This window comes from Citrus clementina, unplaced genomic scaffold, assembly GCF_000493195.1.
Source record: "Citrus clementina cultivar Clemenules unplaced genomic scaffold, Citrus_clementina_v1.0 scaffold_7, whole genome shotgun sequence".
NCBI classification, from domain to species: domain Eukaryota; kingdom Viridiplantae; phylum Streptophyta; class Magnoliopsida; order Sapindales; family Rutaceae; genus Citrus; species Citrus x clementina.
In genome coordinates, this window is record NW_006262075.1 from 15118979 (window position 1) to 15141272 (window position 22294).

Consider the following 22294-nt stretch of genomic DNA (forward strand, 5'->3'; position numbering starts at 1 on the left):
GCTTGGAGCTCCTCCTTTTACCCTGCAATTGGCAGAGAGAATGACTCATGACAAGGCAAATAGCAGATGGTCTCTTTAGGGCATGGGCGCGCTTGTCACTGGCGGCGCCAAAGGAATCCGGTACTTGTTTTTCTCTCTTTGCATTCTATTCTCAGTTCAATAGTTTCTATGTCCAACATGAAGCAGAAGCAGTCTCTTAATGCAGTCTCTTTGCATTAAGCTGTTTGAAAACCATTTAGTTATAACACAAGGTGGGGTAAACAAAATATTATTTCTTATTGATTATCTTTAAGTGGTCCATGTGTCTCTAGATTAACAATGTTGGGACACATGTGAGTAGACCAAGAACTGTAGATTTCGCAGCTGAAGACTTCTTGGTTCTTATGGCTACCAATTTCGAGTCAGCTTTCCACTTGTCCCGACTTGGACAACCTCTTCTCAAAATCAGCGGCAGTAGTGTTGTTATGATGTCTTCGGCTACAGGCGTGGTGCCAGTAAGTGGTCTCTCCATATATGGACCAATCATAAGGTGATCATCAGATTCTTTAATAACCGTACAATATTGTTTAATAGTCGTGTTGACATGGGAAGCATAATTAATGGATTATTTGCAGGAGCCATGAACCAACTTGCGGGGAATTTGGCATGTGAGTCAGAAAAAGACAACATAAGGGATAATTCTGTACTGCACTGGATTGTCACAACTCCCCTGAGTGAAAATGTAAGATGAATTTCACCAGATTTTCCATTGTTATGTACCCTCAACTTAATGATGTGGGACTCAATTAAAACAGAATTCCTGTCAAAAAATAAAAATCTTATATGAGGCTAACTTACCATATCATTATTTTAATTTTCTCACTTTGAATTAGGGACTTCGTAATGAGAAACTCGCCTAGGAAATAAGATCCGGAACGCCCTGCGGAGTCCAAAGAAGTGGATGCCCTGGTAGCATTTTTTTGCATCCCTGCGGCCTCAGACATAACGGGTCAGACTATTTGCATTGACGGAGGATTTACAGTGAATGGCTGCTTCTTACCAGTGATATGACTGACAAACAGCTACTTAAAAATTTAAATGATCAATAATAATATCCCCTGCACTTGCTATGATAAAATTATGCAGTGGCTCTTTCTAATTCTTTTGTTCAGTAAAACCTGGTCATATCTACACATACAATAATTCATTATTGGCTTTACAATTTATATGATGTGTGAGGAGGTCCATTACTTATTTTTACTTGTACTTTTCCTTTTGGGTCAACTGCCTTAGTTTTGGCATTTGTACTTAGTTTCAATAAGTTCCTCTCATATGGATAATGTGTCTACTAAACATGAATGGGGATTGGATGAATCATAATAGGCTGAAATAGAAGTAGGGAAAGTGAATTAGAATAAATTATTTATTTGAACTGTAAAAATTGAAATCAAAATGAACTGAATTGCCATTATAATTATAATAATAATACTCATCGTCGGCATCATCGTCGACATCCAATCCAAATGCGATGGTTATTGTTATTGTCTCTGTCACTACCTGTGATGTGATGACCAGCATCATCATTGTTGCATCACCATCATCATCATCCTTGTAATCGTCATTTGGCAGCATCATCATCGTCACAACATCAGCAGATCGAAACCAGCGTCGTCGTCGTCATCGGCATCATCGTCGACATTTGATCGGAACGCGATGGCTCTCGTGACTACCGTTATCTTGATGCAGCGATTAGCAACCAGTTGTTGCTCCACAGGCAATGAACGGCAACGATGAGGGAGCTTGTCAACGAGATCGTGTCCCCCCCCCTTTTTTTAACTAAGGACAAAATTAGAAGTATTGATTTTGATGAGGGCCAAAATTGTCACTCTCGAGAGTGGGAGACCAGTTTGCAACTTTCTTGGGAATCAGTCTTCCATTCCTCATTCCCAATTAGGTGGGCCCTAAGCTTCTGATTCCAATTTTCACCTCTATTTTACGAAGTAAACACCGTCAATGATTCTGATTCTAGATTTTGATTCTCCAATCCGGCATATAAAAGCACCATAAATGTCTTTTATTTTTCAATTCAAATTATTTTTACTACCTTAGATTTTAATCACATCATCACCAGAGCATGTTAGGTGCAAAGATGAGGCACACTTCCAATTTATAACTAAAATAAGTGATTTGGTTATATATAGTCACTGCAAAAATCAATGAATTCTTTGGTAAAAATATTTGTTACTTCCAAGTTCTAAAATTTTTTACTTTTTATGTGTTATCCATTTTAACAATTAATCAATTCTCCGTAGGTTGTGAATTATAAAACAAATAATATTTAATTACAATCCCTAATAAACCCATTATTAGCTCCAATTTCAAAAAGATAACGAATATGCTAGATGAGCTTTAAACTTAATGGTGGTGTCTTATTTCGGTATTCACGTCCTTTAGGAACTTGAGCCGTTTGTCATGAGATGAGTATTTTGTATAGTGCATCCATGCGGTACTTAGATAACTTTTGTTCGAAAGTTTCTAGGTAAGCTTTGAACTTTTTGCTAGCTAAGCTAGAATACTTGCGGAAGAGATAGAGAGAAAAGAAAGCAATTGAGCCAAAGAGAGTTTGTGGTATTCACAAGAGTGTCTTTGTACAAGAGTGCTTGAGAGCTTGGAGAATGCTTTGAGTTGCTTGCTTGAGTATAATGCTAAGTGCCAAGCCCTATTTATAGGGAGGCTTGCATAGTTCCACCATTATATAGAATCTTCCAATCTATAGAGTTCTCATTACTTTGAAATCTCATATTTCTAGCAAAGTCTAGAATATTCTAGCACTACTACTATTTACAAAATGCTAGAGAGCTTACATACCCGATGGGAAACCAGACTATGAAAGAATTAAAATATATATGCACACCATTAGTAGTAATACATGCATAGATATATAGAAAATTAATAAAAATAAAATAATGACATATAACATTCCCTTTACTAACTTTTCTTTTTCCAAGAGTTTCAGGAGATTGTTGATCAATCTCAAATTGAACACCAATGGAAGGTTTAGGCTTAGAATAGTTAGAACTACCAACTTCAACATTGTTGTAGGCATTCAACCTTGCATTCATGTGTTCCAATTGAGCATATATAAATTTAAAACTTTCTTGATACATCCTTATTTCTCTTGCCAACTCTGTAGCATTAGGAACATGAAAGTACATGGATAGGGTGATGAATTGTCCTACTCCTTGCACCCTACTTTCGTTTGGCTGCTTTTGAAGGGTTTCACCTAGAATGTCATTTAACCCATGTGATTGGAATTTTCCTTGTTCAACTTGACTCTTCAGCTCATTCTACAAAACAAAAAAAATTATAAATCTGCAAGTTGAATTAAGGAATTAAAGAATCATTAATAACATTTGATCAGAACCTCGAAATTCATGACACAAGCAAATTTAATAATACCATAAAAGTGAAATGCAAGTAACGCAACCCAAGAGGGGGGTGAATTGGGTTTTTAAAAATAATGCAATACGATTCGCACAATAAATCAATCTAACGCCTTAATGAAATAGAGAACAATAAATTCAAGCAAGCGTAAAAATAAAAAGAGCAAGGGAAGAGAAAAACAAACACGCGGATTTTTACGTGGTTCGGCAATCCCCGCCTACGTCCACGCCTCCAAGCCAACCGAGCTCGAGGATTTCACTATCTAAGCCTCCCAAGGCTTCAAGTTTTTACAATTGACTTCCAAGGTGTCAATGAACCTTTACAACCAAGAGATTATCTCCCCAATCTCTTCACCCCAAGTGTTTCCCACACTTAAACACTCACAATTTGGTAAGGAATGAAAATTACAACAAAAACTCTCTTTAAGAGTTGATATGTAACTAATAGCTCAACAATGATTCAATCAATAATGATTTGCGTCTTGGAAGCTCAATATATGTTGTATGATCTTATATTTGCATGTATTGGTACTTAAAATGAAGTTTGAGTTGAGTTTTTATAGTGGAAGCCCAAAAACTAGCCGTTATAGGCAAATTCCAGCGCTCAAGCGGTTAGCCGCTTGATTTATCCGGCTAGCCGCTCAGGAACAGTAATATTACCGTTATTTTTGAATTTGCTACAGTAACACTGTTCATTGAAATTACACTTTGGCCCAAAACTTTCTATAATTATAATATGGCCCAAAACGTCAGAAAAATTTGCAAATAGGTCCAATTTCAGAACTTCTCAAGAATAGTGTCTTTCCCAAACTTTTTAAAATTATGATATGACCCCAAAGATTTTATTGTTTCGCACAAAGGTCCTTTTCAACATAATACCCATATTTTTCAAAGTTCTCAAAATCTTTCACTTTAGTTCAAAATATTCATAAATTATAGTATGGCCCAAAATATTTAAAATATTTGTAAAAACATCCAACTCCGAAATTTGATACTTATTAAAATCAAAGATTTCAAATCTTAACATTTAAGTCCAATTTTACTCAAATCCACAAAATACTTTACTTTATAAAAATAAAATATTTTAGTTTATGAAAAGTATTTAATTAAATTAATCTCTTGAGCTTCTCAAATGCTAAATCATGCATCAATTAAATCATACCGGCTTTACAAGAATTTGTCGCAATAATTCGTCCGTTGAGCTCTAAGCTTTATTCTTGATTTCGCCGTTGTCCGTTGAGTGTCTTCAATCTTGATTTCACTTGATTCACTTGCATAAATATTATCCTTAAAAAAACTAGTGTAAATGTGAAATACAATATTTATTATTGTTACTTAAGACACATGTTTGTTATCATCAAAATTACATTATGTGTAGCCCTTTAGGCTAACAAAAAGAATGGAATACATAAGAGTTAAATACGCAGGTGACTTACTATTTTCTCAGCCACTAGCATCACTTTAGAAGCATATTTGCCATCTCGGTCTACTCGCGTCATTAACAAAGCTTCACTACGGTCAATTTCTCGCTCAGAAACTCCATTCTCCTTTTTTGGTACAGGTTGACAGAAAACAGAAAGTATTGATTCTATTATATTATATGTATTAGTTGAGTTTTATTGCACAACTATATCAAATTACTTATTGTACATACTTTTCCATACAACATGCCACCATATCATGTGTTACCCAAGCGATGGTTGTATACATTTTATGCTCTTTCTTCTTTTGCTTTTGTACTTTTTTCCTACACAAATAATATAATAAAGGACAAAAGGATTATAACTAATTATTAGTAACTAACAACAAAAAAATCAATTAATATTAATAAACAGCACACCTGAAATTTTTAGGACAAAACTTTGTCAACAAAAAGTTTTCTATCTTCCTTTTTTAATGCTTGAATATTCAATATGAGCCAACCTCAGTGACTTTATATTGTCCTTGTATGGTAGAATGAATTCTTTTGCTGGCTCACTTCTAAACTTACTTGATACAACACCCATCCATTTTAACACTTGGCTTTTGCATTTCAAGCTCAAATTGAACTTTTTCTATAAAGTAATGGCATGGATTAGCACCAAGTTTAAATAAATCATTAAACATATTATTAAACAATTAAATAAAACCTGAAAATGAAGCCATAGAGTTTCTTTCATTTCCAGTGGCAAACGCCTCCAATCATCAAGTAAGATCAAAATTGTTTCACACACGATGACACCAATGTAACTCCTTAGATCATTTTTTCCCTTCCCAACTGGAACACCGTAAGAATTGTACTCAACTAGAGCTTCATTACTAAATTCTTCTTTTTGTAAGCCTTTCTTTTTTGTTTGTGTTCTTCTCCTTGGTCTTCCGTCGAGTTTTGGAAGAGTGAACACATTCTTTTGAGCCATATCTCCTATAATCTTGAAAATGATTAAAATAAATAAGTAAATCAATTAAATTAAAAAGTCAATACAGTAATAGTGGAATATAATAAAATAAATAAACCACTCACTAGAATAGTGTAAAAGATGGTATTGGAAGCTAGCTACAATAATGATTTTAGTGATTTTCTAAATCAATATCTATTGGAACAACATCACAATCTTTTCTGTTATAAATTCCTTTGTCATCCTTCTCATCCAACTCATATACTGGAAGTTTGTTGGATAATGGTGAAAATACATCCATGTCTTCACATGTATCCCCATTTAACTTGTAAGCTTTTTCAGTTACTGAACAAACTATTGATTTACTCTTATCTACTTGGTCATTTACATAAAACGCTTGCTTTGCATGACAAGCTAAAATAAAACAGTCGGATTTATAACCAATTCGATTTAAATCAACTATAGTGAAACTCAAATCGTCAACACTAACCCCCCTATCATCTACCCAATCACACTTGAAAAGTGTTTTCTTAATCATCAAATAATCAAGCTGCCCAATCTCATTAATGACTCTATAAAAAGTCATGTCTCCAGAAAGAGGACTTTTATCTTTTGAGCTTAAAATTTGTAGAGTGTTAGCGACAACTTTAACACCACTATTTTGGGTTACACCATTATTGTCTCTTTTCCTTGTTGCAAAATTGAAGCCATTAATTTGGTAGGCAGGGTATGTCACCACACTTGAGCGCGGTTTATTTACCAACAACCACACTATTTCTTCAACTGGCACATTATTTGTTCTATCATGTGCTACCTATAATTTAAATTAAAAAGTATAGTAATTAGTTACATAAAAATAAAAACTTTAATAAAAAAATCTTATTAAAGTTTTTAACTTATATTGCATTTAGTTAAGCATTAATTCTAAACGTTTTTTTATAACCAAGCAGAAAATGTACAAGTGTGTTCATTTTGCCACCATAGATGTTTTCTTGCCTTATAAGGGTGTGTTGATGCCAAATAATGCATATGCTCCCTATAATGAGACCATATCAACATTTAAAATTAGAATAGTAAAATTATAATTCAATAGTCGTATGTATTGGAAAAAAAATTAACAAATAACTTGCTTGATGTATGATTAAATTTTAGCGATGTTCATTAGAACGCACCGGTGTGCTTACGCCAATAAAAGATCATTAACCACCTTAATATTTGCACTTCCCAAAGGCCTTTCAATTGAAAAATCAATTTGAAAACTAGTAGATAGTTCAATAGCATCACAATTTGAGAGATACTCAGCACAAAATTCAAGTGCTTCTTCAGTAAAATAACGTTTTGCAATACAACTCTCATGGTAGTAGTGATTGCGAACATAATCCTTAAGAGCTTTCATATCTCTCTCAGAAGGATACATCTATAGAAGGTAAACTGACCCATATAACTTAACTTGTTCAACTAGATAGACTGATAAATAGATCATTATGTCAAAAGAGCTAGGTAGGAAGTATTGCTATGTTGTAGGATTTTTAATGTTATTGATGTCAATGTGCAAGTGTACACAATAAGTAATATAATGATAAGTATTCAAGATCGTTTCTACATGGATTGTTGTTCTGGGAATTGCTATAACAATTTTATCAGTGCAATTTTTATTCTAAATTAGAATTAAAACAAATTATTAAATTAATGAACTATTTAAAATTAAAACGCAACAAGAAAAAATGCAATAAAGTAAGATATCACGACAAATACAAGGATGTAACTAAGGGGAATGGAGTAGTTGAATGATTAAACTCATTTAATGGTTCTTGACTATTTTTCTAGTTTTTGGATCGGTTGCTACAACATCTGCTACAACATTGGGCAGAATCCTTTTGTATCCTCAGCTATTGCATGTTGGATGCCTTATACATAAATGTAACTTAACAATGACCAATTGTTATGCTGACATCAGATATAACATTACACATTTTATATTTTAATTACTCTACAAGGTTGATAACTCTATGAAATGAGAGTTATTATGGCAATTCTAGACTTAAATCAAGATTACTTAGAGAGTAAATGATGTGTTTTTATTGCATTTTTGTTACGTTTTGCATAAACATTCATTTTAGTTTAGTCTTAATAAGTTTTGCTTGATTTAAAGTAATTCGTGCTCAAATCATATGCATAATTGCATGTTTCCAGAAGCTTATAATTCATAAAAGGGATGTTGATGCAGTAGGTTAGCAAAAATGAGGAAGAATATGGTCACAAAAGAAGTGAAACAAAATATGGATCAGTGCAGTGTTGTAGCCGTTACTGGAATAACTATTGCTGTAGCAATCCTGGAAGAATGACAGAGAAAACTTAGCGCGGGATATCTGCAGAATTACGATCTGCAATTTCCTAATCTGACTCATGCACGCCCTAGGGTTTTGTTTACCCTAGTTTTCAGTTATAAAAAGGGGCGCGTATCACAAAAAACGACGGCAAGGAATTAACATTGGAAAAATAAAGAGGAAGAGAAGAAAACAATCAGAATTGAAGGGAACCAAGTCTGCATCAGTGAAAAAATCCAGTAGAGTTATTTGGATTCAATTTTCAATAATTTGTAAATTAACCAACTCGAACCTAAGATCTCTAACTCAAAATTTTTATATTTGAAACGCAAACCACTAAACCATATAAACTTAAGATACAAATTTTTTCATTAAAAATTTAAACAAAAATGTAATAGCAAAAGCAATATGCCTAAATCTCAATCGAACCTCTTTCCCTCATCTCATCAATCCTAACCTAAAAATTTCTTTCCTCAGTTCACTATGCTGGTTGACACACCCTTATACTTATTCTTGGCAGTTCACACACTAGCCTAAATTCACTAACCATGTAAAGGCATAAAACAAACCCTAAACATAATTACAGACTATTTAAATTGTTATTTCAGAAATCAAGCCTTTGATTCACCCTTCAATAATATTTTGATGCAAAGCAGAGCTCTATCAACATCGTCATTGTTGTCGGCATTTATGGTACTAATTCATTTCTGACCATTTCGCTCACTTTCTTTATTTGAATTTAGGGTTTAGTTGAATTGAATATTATAGCTTAGACTAGCCACTATCTGTTAGTTGAATTGTATAATACCTACTTTGTTGGAGCTCAATAATTTACTACACAGACATTTTAACCAAACTCTGACATGTAGTTCGTTGAAGGTTAGTTTTTGTTTGGTTGCATTAGTTTTAGTAATAGTGTAAAATTAGATAGAATTAAAGGTCATCTTTATTAATAAAATTAGTGTTTGCAGTCTCTAACTCCACTAAGGAAATATGGTTTTGCTTAAAAATAATAATGTAGGATGGTTGAGTGTTGCGAGTAGGGTATCTTTCAAAGGGCATAACTTGGGCTATAGGTGTCCGTTTTGGGCATATAATATACCGTTTTAAAGCTTGAGACGAGATGAATCAAATCCAGAATTGGTCAAGCGTTTCTAGTCCAAGCTCAAGCCTGAAGTTCTGTTTCTTTCTTGGTTGTTTTTTAGTTTTAAGATATTTTCTTTTTTTTTTGTTTCTTTTAGGATTTTTATCTTTTTTTTGTTGATATTGGATTTGGACACCATTTATTTTTGATTTCTTATTTTGATTAGGAGAATTTTACTATCAAATAATATCTCTAATTTACCTATTTTGTTAAATTCACAATATTAAGGGTTATTCTATAAAAGGGCATAAAATCCTAGTTTTATTAATTCATCATTATTTAATAAACTTCATTATTTAGAAATTTAGCCCGGCTTATTAAAAAGCCATTAAGGCCAATCTTAGTAATTCATCTCCTTAAATTTATATGTGGAGCATCAATTAGAGGATGTTCCAATGATTTAAACTTGATCGGGATTACCTGTAAGTAGAATGTTTTCAAATTAATACATAAGCTATGTAATTCTCACAAACAAAAATATGTTATTATTAATGTTTTCAAACTAATATGACTATACTAGAAAAATTATTATACTTTATGGTAATGCATTGATTTATAGCATAGGAGCTGCAAATAATTTTCCCTAATTACGAATTTATTATTAAAGTTATAATCATAATAACTTTAAATATTTGAAATTAATCATGCAATTTGATTAAACTTAAACTGATACTATATAATATATGAACTGGTTAAAGTATTTGAAATGGATAGAACTTGGATAACTCGTAATAGGTTGTCCCTAGAGTATAGTACCAGAGTTACTGATTTTTTAAATTTTGCCATTTTGAATGTTGAAGACCGAATGTCAATTAGATATCCTTGCACCTTTTGTTATAATATGGAGTTTCATACTCCTCAACAGGTGAAGGATCATTTATTTGAAAAATGCTTTCTTATAAAATATAGAGTTTGGATTTGGCATGGTGAGATTGACACTATTTCTACATCTACAAAGTGTCAAGACCATCAACATAATCAAAGATTCAGATGTCATGATTACAGTGGCATAATTGACATGGTCGAAGATGCTTCTGAGCATTGTGATAAGCTCCTAGTTCTTTTAAGGATGTGCTTGAAGATGCTGAAAAATCTTTGTATTCAGGTGCAAAATATTCAAAGCTATCTGGATTAATGAGACTTTATAATGTGAAAGGAAACTATAGGTGGTCTGATAAAGGGTTTTCTACGTTGTTAGAAATCCTTACTGATATTTTGCCAAATAATAATAATCTACTTAAGTCAATGTATGAGGCCAAGAAAACAGTGAAAGTGCTAGGCTTAAAGTATAAAAAATACATGCATGTCCAAATGATTGCATTATGTATAGGAATAAATTTGCTGATCGTATTGAATGCCCAAATTGTAAAGCATTTAGGTGGCAAGGAAAAAAAGATAGCTAAAAAAAATTAGGAATTCCAGAAAAGGAGTTATGGTACTTTCCTCTTATTCCTATGTTCAAAAGATGGTTTTAATAACCACAAACGGCTCAACACTTAACATGACTTGCTAATAAGAGAATTAGAGATGGTAAGCTTCACTACCCAGCAGACTCCCTACCATGGCAACTAATTGATAATAAGTGGCCAAAATTTGCTCAAGAATCTAGAAATCTTCATTTAGCTCTCTCAACTGATGGGGTTAACCCACATAGTACACTTAGCACTACTTATAGTTGTTGGCTCATTACATTAATAACATATAATCTTTCTCCTTGGTTGCATATGAAAAGAAAGTTTATAAAGTTGTTTCTTTTGATATCTGGCTCTAAACAACCAGAAAATGATTTAGATGTATACTTAGCACCTTTGATTGAGGACTTAAAAACTCTATAGGATATAGATGTTGATGTTTATGATGCATATAAAAAAGAAATCTTTAATTTACGGGTTGTGTTGGTGTTTACAATTAATGACTTCCCAGCATTCGAAAACCTCTCTAGGTGTATTGTTAAGGGCTATTATGCTTGCCCAATTTGTGGGATAGACGCTTGTGCATCTTGGTTGCCGCATAATAAAAAATTTCATATATGGGCCATCATCGATTTCTACCACTCGCCCACCCATTTTGGAAACTTAAAAGGTTTTCAATGGGAAGCAATAGTGGGATGAGCCTCCTACAACTTTGTCTGGTGAGGAAATCTTTAACATAGTGAAAGATATTGACAATAAGTTTAGGAAAAAGAAGAGCAAAAAGCCAAAACAGGATGGAGGTAATGATAGTGACAGTAATGAAAACATAACTAGAGATCAATCTTTTTTAACTTAGAAGATTAGAAGCATTTATTAGTTCGCCATCAATTAGATGTGATGCACATTGAAAAAAATGTGTGTGAAAACATTTATGGCATACTACTTCATCAACCGAGCAAGACAAAAAATGAGATTAATGCTAGAAATGATCTTGAGCATCTTGAGATAAGAGGAAAACTAGTTCCTAATGAAATACAAAAAAATAACAAAGTCCTACCTCCAGCTCTATACGCTTTGAGTAAAAAAGAAAAAAAAAAGTTTTGTGAAACCTTGCAAAGTATGAAAGTTCCTGATGGCTATTCTTCCAATGTCCAAAAACTTTCTTTAATGGATGATTATCGACTTCAAGGCCTTAAGTTCTATGACTATCATACTTTAATGCAACAACTACTACCATTAGTCATTTGAAATTATTTGCATATAAATGTTAGAAATGTTATAATCAGGATGTACTTCTTTTTTAATTCATTGTGCTCTAAGGTGGTAGAACCTAGTACTCTTGACCACTTGCAAAAGGAGCTTGTAATCACTTTATGCTTATTGTAGCATGATAACTCTATGAAATAAGGGTTATCATGACACTTTTAGATTTGAATCAAGATTACTTAAAGAGTAAATGACATGTTTTTATTGCATTTTAGTTATATTTTGCATGAAAATCTATTTTAGTTTATTTTTAATAAATTTTGTTTGATTTAGAATAATTTGTGTGCTTAGTTCATATGCCTAATTGTAAGTGACCGAAAGCTTAAGATTCAAGGAAAGAATGTTGTTGTAGCAGGCTTGCAAAGATAAGGAAAAAATATGGTTATAGAAGAATTGAAACAAGTCTAGAACAGTGCAAGTGCTGAAGCCAATGCTGTAGCAATTCTGGAGCATTGACAGAGAAAATTTCGCGTAAGATACTTAAAAGATTGCGATATGGAGTTTTTAAAACTAGAAGATGCGCGTCCTAGACTTCCGGTTGCCTAATTCTAAGCTATAAAAGGAGCACACACGCAAAGAAAAATAAAATGGAGACGATCATTAGAGAAAAAGAACATAGAAACAAAACAAGAGAAAACAAAGATCGAGAGAGAATTGAGGACGGCAACAAAGGTTTCTAGAAAAAACATCAAGTGGATCTCAACAATTCATCATAACTAGATAAAAACAAGAGAACGAGAAATAAACATCAAGTGGATCTCAACATTTATTTCTCGTTCTCTTGTTTTTATCTAGTTATGATGAATTGTTTGATGACTGAAACTATTTTGCTTTTTGCTTTATCGCAAATTATGAACTAAATTTACTTGTGGTTAAATGATAAACAAACTTGATAGTTAATTGACTGATATTCTTTGTTGCTGTATGTTTGCTATAGCACTTTTTTTTATAATGCTTATTTAAATTCATTATTTCAGTTGACCACCAATTTAGTGATACTAGTTAAGAACGAGCCTAAAAAAGCCTGTCCTAGTGGAACATATCAGAGTAATACTTGGTTTTAGATTGGGTTTCCTAAGTTGGATTTAACTTGATTCGAAAAGGGTTATGCTTAATCTAAAATTAATGAGAACTAAATATAGGGATTCACCTTTGTTGGTGAATTTTTACTTAATTGCTATTGATGCCAATGTGCAAGTGTACACAACAAGTAATAAAGTGATGAATATTCTAGATCATCTCCACAGGAACTGATATTACTAGAAATGGTATAGTAATCACAATAGTGTAATATACCTTTATTTCACGATGAACCTAGTTAAAGTCGATTACTACTGAAACTAACAATTGTAAGCAAATAAAAAAAATAATTGCAGCATGAAATAGACTAGATAAATTTCGTAAAAGAATCGAATGATAATGAAGTAGCTGAATGATCAAACTCTCTTCATGGGTTGACTGTTTTTCGTCAAATTAACACCAGTTGCTACAGCAATTCCTACAGCATTGGGCAGAATCACTTTGCATCCTCAGTTGTCGCGTGTTGGACTTCTCATACCCTTAAGTATCCTAACAATGACCAGTTGATATTCTACCTAAGGTATGACATTATGAACATCTACTTTCTCTACCCTGCAAAGTGAATGTCTATGTCTAGTTCTTCACAAATCTTAACTTCAAGTTTAGCCCTTATGAGATTCAAGAAAAATTTAATCTAAGAAACTCAAATTAAGATCAAGTATTACTTCAATAATATCCACTAAGACAGGCCCTTTTGCGACTCTATCTTAACTCGAACCATTAAATGGGTGGTCAACCGAAATAACAGTTATAATAATAGCTATTAGAGTAACATGCTACAACAACTCATAAGAACAGTTAAATACCCATTTAGATTGTTTTTCACTCAACTACATGCAAATTTAGTTCATACTTTGAAAAAGAAAAACAATAACAAAATATTGGTCATGAAATATATCGGTTTAAACGAAGAGTAAAGAAAAGAACAAGTAAGGAACGCTGAAATTAATTTAATTTATTGACACACTAGTATCAATAATTTATGATACTTATTTGTTAAAAATAAAAAATAGTACATATGTACACAATTACTGACATTTTTTAAAAAGTGTCAAAAAATTAAGTGTCAGTAAATATCATTTTTGTAGTAGTGGGAATAGTAGCTCTAATTGCAAAATTAAAAAAAAATATTGACAATGATTGGTGAACGCCATTAGCTATCAAGTATGTTCTATTAATTTCTTTTTTTCTTTTAGCACTTATTTTTTAGTAAACAATTGTGGAAAATAGTTAGTTATGCTACTAAAGTCTAAGTCACAAATGTTTACCAAGCATAAAATACCTTAAGAATTTCATGAAAATTGGGAGTGCAATCTGGGTTAGGATTCATTTGTTTTGGAAGAAATTTAGATTTATTATAAATAGATGTAGACAATTTTAAAACCCTAAAACTAATTAATTAATCAACTTAATTAATTAAATTTCTTAACAAAATAAAGCCTGAGAAAATCTCCTGTATAATTAACCTAATTATATTAAACACAAAATTAATAAGTTAAATTAATTTTGAAAAATATTGTTCATAGTTACTGTTTACAGTTACTGTTCATAATTACTGTTGACAACTAATGTTTACGGTTACTGTTCATCCACATAAAAAATATTAATTTTTCAAAACAAAGTAAATTACAGAAATTAAATGACACGGAGATTTTTACATGGTTCAGATTAATCAATCTTACATCCGTGAGACCAAGCCCATGAAAAGCAATTCACTAAGTTAAAATGTTACAACCTATGGATTTACTAAACCTAATACTCTCACTTATAGTTTATCACCATAAAATTTTCTCAACCTTAGACCAAATTTGCTTCTCTTGAGTAACTGCCACCCCTCTTGATCCGCGATCTTCGCAAAGTAGTCAATAGTAATTCTTTAATTTTTTAATGTCTAGTGATCCAAGATCCACATTGACTTTTCCACATAGATGAAAAGAAATAGTCTTGTTACACGACTTTAAATGAAGAAGATAAGAAAACAAATCAACACAACATTATGCGCCGATTTCAGATTCTCTAGAAAGGAGGTTGAATTTTGCATCTTTGCTTTATGCTCTATGTTCTGATTTTTCAGTTGTGAAATACATTTCTTTATATAGGTATTAGGGTTTCACAAAAATTACAAATCTTAAAAGACTTTAATTCTTTCCAAATAAGAGTTTTTTTCCTCTTATAATTCCTATGAATATAAATAAGAATAAATCTAATATTCTTGTCTTTCTTGTCTCCTAAGAAATATGTAGAGCATTTAATAAACTTCCTAATTGGACCAATTTATTACTCTAAATAAATCTTATGTGCCAATTATAGAATCACAGCATTAATTGACTTGCTAAATTAGACATCTAATTAAATTAGGAAACAAATATTCCTAATAAATTAGAATTTCACTAAATTAGGGAATTAATAAACAAAATAAATTATGCTAACATACTACAATGTTATACTTACATTAGAAATTAGAGGCATAAATTCGCTCACACGCCAATTCATTTTTAATTTTGTTCTAAATGCATTAATAGATTATTTTAAATTTCTTGATACATCACTCATGATTAATTTAGTATTAAGTTTTTAAATTACAATATAAAAAAAATCTATTTACTATTCATATAGTTGACGTTTAAATAAACATTCGAGTAAAATTTGAAAAAAATTAAGTCAAAAAAATTATATTTCAACTTATAAAAATTATCTTCACTAGATTAATATTTTTTTATAATGAACTTTGAAAAAAAAAATCTGCAAATAATTAAAGAAATAATTTTCTTTTAGAGATTAAAAAGATAAGGAAGTTACTTAAATTTAAGGGTTCACAATAACCCCAATATCAATGTTGTAAAACATATACACGTTCATAGAGAAATCTTAAAAAAAAAAAAGACAAATTATAAAATGGACGAAAGTGCCATTCTTTCTTGAGTATTAAAGTTTGTAGTATTTATTGTTGGTAGTATTTATTGTTGGTAATATTATTACACTCTTATTAGACATTCTAAACGAAAAAAAAAAACATTACATGATAAAAGCAGATATTACATCTCCCATTTAGATTTATTGCACAGAAAAACATTAAACCATGCTCACTCCCCAAACAATACACTTAAGCAAACCCTCAGTTTGAAATTTTGCTAAAAACGATTTGTGCACCATGTTGGGGTTGCATTGTGAAGATCAACATGGGAGCATGAACATAAGTTGGAGAAACTACAAAGGAATATTGCCTTAGAATCATCGAAAGGATAATTTTAGCTTCAATCAAGGCAAAATTTTGGCCTAAGCAGATTCTTGGACCCAAACCAAATGGCAAAAATATCCCCAAGTGCTTTGGAGACTCAGTAAATCTCAAGGGATTGAATTGCTCAGCATCTTGGCCCCAAATTTCAGTGTCGTGATGGATAGCAATTGTTGTTATAACGATTCTTGTGTTAGCAGGAATGTGGATGTTTCCAATTGTGACATCTTTCGCTGCTTTCCTTAAGATCAACGGTGATGGAGGATAGAGTCTGAGCGTTTCATTGAGAATCATTGTCACCTGTTGAGAAAAAAATTAGAAAAAGCAACTTTTGAGCATAAAGTGTTTTCTGTAAAGCTAATGAAAGAAAATGATAAAAAAACCCGATGATGTTTGTCGAAATTGATCACTTATCTCTCATATTTTAAAATTCATTTAAATCTCCTTACCACTAAAATGATTATATTATCTTTCAACATTATTGTGTCTTTTATTATTTTACCCATAGAATCATATACATATATCTAAGTCTAATTCTAATGGCTAAATAATAAAAAGAAACTGAAAGTTAACATAATTTTTTTTAACAGCACGGAGGTTTTGATGAGTTTTTGAAACATAAATGAGGAAGAAATTACTATTTAAAAAAAGAAAGAAAGAAAGAAATTACTAACTTGTTAAATCGACAAGGGTTTTAAATATTTTCCCACTGCCGAATTGGCAAGTAATTAAGGAATCAATCACTTACAAGTTTAAGTTCATTCAGCTTGTCGGCAACAGGCTCTTTGTCACCCAACACACGAAGCACTTCTTCTCTGGCCTTGTGCTGCCAATCTTGATGCTGTGCTAAGAGCACAATTGCCCATGTCAAAAGATTAGCTGTTGTTTCTTTTCCTGCAAAGTAAAAGCCCTTGCATTCATCAATTATTTCATCCACATCTAGCATTTCCTCTTTGCCGTCAGGATTTTTGTGAGGAGTCATCAAAGAAGTAAGCAAATTTCTCGAATTCTCAGCCGATTTTCTGTTACTTTTGATCAACCTCCACACTGATTCTCGGATTTCTTTCTCCAATTTCCATCTCATTCTGTTCTTCTTTGTCGGCACATATCTGCGTACACACACACACACATATTATACTAATTTAAAAAATATGTATCTATTGTATGTAAATGTACAGTAATCATTTGGCTTACATTTTAATGAGAAAGTCTTAAGCAAGACAATCTCCATGTAGAATGTCACTGTGAGATTACCCAATTGATGATAAATCGAGAAATAAATTTGAATTACATGTAATATTTTGTGATTAGGTTATCATATAATGGTGAAGTGATGGGCAGGAACGCATCTATGTTGAGACCTGAGGGGTTGGGGGGTCGAAAAATATTTCAGATATATTGAAATTCAAGCAAACTTCTGTGTATATGTGAATTTTGACACCTTAATATACAATAGTTTTTATGTTATAGTCTCTTAAACTTATTGCTTTCATTCATGACCCTCTCGAACAAGATCCTGACTCTGCCATTAGCTGGTGATATAAACGATCTCACGATCTAACTAATGAATTATGAGACTAGCGAATTTTCAATATATATGATATTAAATCAGAACTCATGCATCAAAGTGTAACTAATTAGACTTTTAAGTTTCGAGATTATATGAATTGAGAAAAATAATAAAATAAACTCACTTGAACCCGGGAAAATAGACACTTCTCATAGTATCAGAGGCAAGATACATTTGCTCTTCTTGCAACATGAAGATACGTTTTCCTTCTGAGTAACTGCTTCCAAAAGCCGTTTTCGATATAATATCTGCTGATAGATTATTTATTTCTTTGTTCACTTCCATCTCGAATTCTTCTTCTCCTCCTCTTAATTGCTCCCATTTCTCCAGCATGTGTGTGGTGCTCTCAACAAGATCCGGCACCCATGCCTGTTTTCAAAATGTGTTTAATTTGTTGCCCATCAAATGAAATAAATGAGATGTTTACCGGCCATGTCTAAATATAGACTAGGGATGGCAATGATATTAAATTTTGTTATTGACCTCCTCAAAATTTCAAATCATATTCCCACGACCTATGATATATTATGTATACTGGTATAAAATTCAGAATGAAAGCATTTGATCCGGCACCCAAGCTTGTTTTCAAAATGTGTTTAATTTGTTGCCCATCAAATGAAATAAAGGAGATGTTTACTGGACATGTCTAAATATAGACTAGGCATGACAATGATATTAAATTTTGTTATTGAACTCCTCAAAATTTCAAATCATATTCCCACAACCTATGATATATTATGTATACTGGTATAAAATTTAAAATTTAGAATGAAAGCATTTGAAACTTAATAAGGTGTGAAAAAAAAAAGATATTTTCATTAGATATACCAAATAGCATTGCATTGTCCTATACCCCAATAAAGAAAAGTAACAAGTTAATAATATTCTACAATTTAATTGGGTTAATTGTCAAGAGTAATGCTAAATTAATGGACTCGCTACCTTTAGCCGACCTTTTAAAAATAAGAAGTGTAAGACATTTAAGATTTTTTTTTTTTTTTGAGTGTTGCCGGCCAGCTCCCACGATGAACTTTATAGTAGACCACGGCAATCTGAAGGAAAATTTTATTAATAAAAAAAAAGAGAAAAATGACGCCTAACTAGGATGTAATTAATGGCCGGCACTCATGAGCCATGATCAAATTTACATATCTGGAATGAAACCTCTTACCCATAACCAGTTTAGTAAACCCAATTAATCCTTCATCGAACTCCAATATTCAAAAAATATAAACAAAGATTAAATATTAGATATTATAGCGTTTGAGAGAATATTATTAGCACCTTAATCTTTGGTAAATTGTTGAACGCCTGGTTGACGATTCTCCTATGGAAACTCCATTTCTCACCAGTCAAGCCAATAGTTCCCTGAGCAAAGAGCATTTTAGTCAAAGGATCCCAATCATTTTTCTCAAAGAATCCTTTACCAGTGGTTTGAAGAATCTCCTTGATCATATCTGGGTCACCAATGTTGATGTTAGGCAAAGGGCCACCCCAAAGGAAGAATGTTTTGCCATATTTGTCAGCAAAATTAGTGTAAAATGGCGCAACACGATGAAGAAATTTGTTAGGGTTCGATGGATCCACAGTTGATCTTTCTGCTTCTTCAAACATGGCCATGCCTTCGCCAATATTTTTTATCAAAGAGTAATCAGGTCCATTAATGCCTTGCTTTTTGAAGTGTTCTTGAACTTTCAATGGAGCCCATAACATTACATGTAGTAGTTTCAAGATGAAGAGAAGCAAAAAGAAGAGAGCAATAAAGACAAATGGATGCATGTTGATTTTGATGTGTTGTAATGTGAGAGAGTAAAGAAGCGGAAGTGAAAATTTAAGGCGATGTGTTTGCATTTGGTGCATGCTCTGAATTTATAGGGGATTTATTTTTGTGAATACACTTGCTTTTACTAGAGAATTTGATGCATGAGACAAAAGTTAGAACATTCAAATGCATGAGACAAAAATTAGAATATTAAGAAAATATTAAGGATTAAGATTTCCTCATTTCCTTTTTAATAAAAATATGTGTGGGAATTTATTTAGTTAAAAATTTAAAAGTATTCCGATCAAGAAATGATCTTAATTTAAAGGGAGCCTCTAAGTTATATTTAATATAACATACACAATTTATCTCAACCACATAAATTATAGGTCCCATAATTTTATGTGGTTGAGATGAATTATGTAAGTTACATTGAGTGTAACTTAGCACTTGCTTAATTTAAATATTAAACTCTTATATAATTGTTTAAATGCAGTGACGAAGTAAAAAAAAAAATCTCTAACAGTCAACAAATTATTGAAAGAAAAGAAAAATCGATATGATTTTGACAACTCGTAGGACGGCAACAAATAACTTCTACAAAAGTTTCTTGCCGAAAATTAAATATTTTTTTTGTTACTGACTGATTCAACTTCCTTGTTTTCTTCTTGGGCTTATATTTGTTATTGTTTTCATCTCAAGTGGTCTTCGTAGTACATTTTAATTATAAGAATAAAACTCAAAACTGACAAAGAATTGGATATTTTACTATTTAAAATCAGATGATTGTTGTTTCTAGGATAGAAGTTCAAGTGTTTTGGGTATCTGTGGGAGTAGATTTTTCCCTCTCTTCAAATTACTCACACAATAATTAGTTTTAGGGGTGGGCAAACGGTTCGCTTTTTGTTAAATTGAACCGATCCAAATCAAAATTTCTTGGTTCAATTCAGTTCTAAAAGGCAAAAATCGAACGGTTTAAAAATTGAGAAAGCAATTGGTTTGTGTTCGGTTAAGGTGAAAATTAAGGATGGCAATGGGGTGGGGTGGGGGTGGGGAGGCCTACCCCATTCTCTACCCTATTAGAAATTTTTACCTCCATTCCCCACCTCATTCTCTAATAAATTTAGTGGGGTGGGGATAGGGAATTTCCATGTGGGGAATGCTTTCCTCATCCCCACCTCATTCTCCATTTATCTATTTTATATTAGGTATAAATATATGATTTCAGTAAGTTAAAAATTAGAGACTTAAAATAAAATCATCACTATATTATAAAGTATTTAAATTCTTTTTAAAAAATATCTAAAAGTTTGAAACAATATCTTAAAATGATATTAAAAGTGAAAAATATTTAAAGAGTGTAGCACTTTAAAAGAGAAAAAAAAATATAACAATGTTTCATAGTTGAAAAATATTGTAGGGTTTTCTTTCATTCATATCTTGTTTATATTGCATAAAAATTAAAAAAAATTAATTGACATTATAATTCATAAAATAAAAATTATTAAATAAGAATTAAAAATATATTTATATATAAATGGGGATTGGAGTGGGGGTGGGATAGGAAATCTAAAATCAAACCCTACCCTATGAAGAATTTGTGAATTATTTTCCCTCCATTTCCCACCCCATTCTCCAAAAATTATTTAAAATTTTCTCCATTTAGAATGGGGCTCCATAGAACCCCAAACCCGTGGAGGATTTTGTCATCCCTAGTGAAAATCGAACTAAACCGACAAACTGATCGGTTCTTCTACTTGAAACAAAAAAAAATTAAAAATATAAATATAAATAAATGAAGAATTTCTAAACCCTAAAATCACATACACACACAACCCCGTCCCCATCTCTCTCACACCAGTCGACACACACCCTCACCATCTCTCTCCTCATCTCACATCGACACAAACACTCCCCATCCACCGTCGTCACTTATCAGCCACCCGTTCGTTGTTTATCTCACCATGACGCTGCTGTCATTGCCACTGTAGTCAGCCTGTCGTAGTTCGTCCTGTCGCGTTTGTGTCAGCCTCGCCTTGGTTCATCAAGCTCGTGTCAGCCTCCCCTTTCGTTCGTCGCGATCGTATCGTTGGCAGCCTGCCATTGCTATCGCGTCGGTGTAGTTATGTAACTTGTGTTGGCTTTTTTTTTATTTATTCATTGATTATTCCTTAAAAAAATTCCTTAATTTGTGAGTTGGGATTCTTAGATTGGGATTAAATTTGTTGTTGTTTTATAAATAAGTTCTCTGAATGAATCAAGAAGCTAACGAGCAATATTTTCACCAGTAAAATGGTATCGTCATCCAAACTAAACAAAGTCGAACCATTTCGAACCGAACCAAACTTTAAAACTAAACCGAACCAAACTGAAATTTCAGTTCGGTTTCAAATTCAGTTTGTATTCAGTTTCAATTTTGAAAAATCGATCGATTCCAATTTGGTTCGGTTCTAAGCTTGAACTGAACCAAATTGGATAGTGCCCAGCCCTAGTTTATAGATGTGCTTGACTTCGATAGACTCAACAGAGTTTTTATCGATAAATGTTATCCCTTAAAAATTTTAAAATAATATTCTTATGCATAGAAAAATATCATTTATTTATTAACTAATTTTGAGTTCTTAATAAATTCGAGGGAACAGGTTTGATTCATTTTAGGAGAAAGTTTGAGATAGGACAGTTCTTATTTGCCCCTCCAACA

General features: G+C 32.1%; 2 protein-coding genes across 2 annotated transcripts; one reads left to right on the forward strand and one right to left on the reverse strand.

The window, feature by feature from the left end:
- LOC18036391 (senescence-associated protein 13) lies at positions 1–1085 on the forward strand. The gene is made up of 5 exons (XM_024181227.1): positions 1–120; positions 312–490; positions 574–721; positions 795–801; positions 908–1085. Exons 1-5 carry the CDS (start codon positions 67–69, stop codon positions 1048–1050), a joined length of 531 nt encoding a protein of 176 aa, XP_024036995.1. The 5' UTR covers positions 1–66; the 3' UTR covers positions 1051–1085.
- Positions 1086–15956: 14871 nt separating this feature from the next.
- LOC18036101 (cytochrome P450 734A1) lies at positions 15957–19675 on the reverse strand. The gene is made up of 4 exons (XM_006427615.2): positions 19116–19675; positions 17956–18200; positions 17010–17370; positions 15957–16561 (listed from the first exon to the last, which is right to left on the reverse strand). The coding sequence occupies exons 1-4, from the start codon at positions 19608–19610 to the stop codon at positions 16142–16144; spliced, it is 1521 nt and encodes a 506-aa protein (XP_006427678.1). The 5' UTR covers positions 19611–19675; the 3' UTR covers positions 15957–16141.
- Between the last annotated feature and the right edge of the window lie 2619 nt (positions 19676–22294).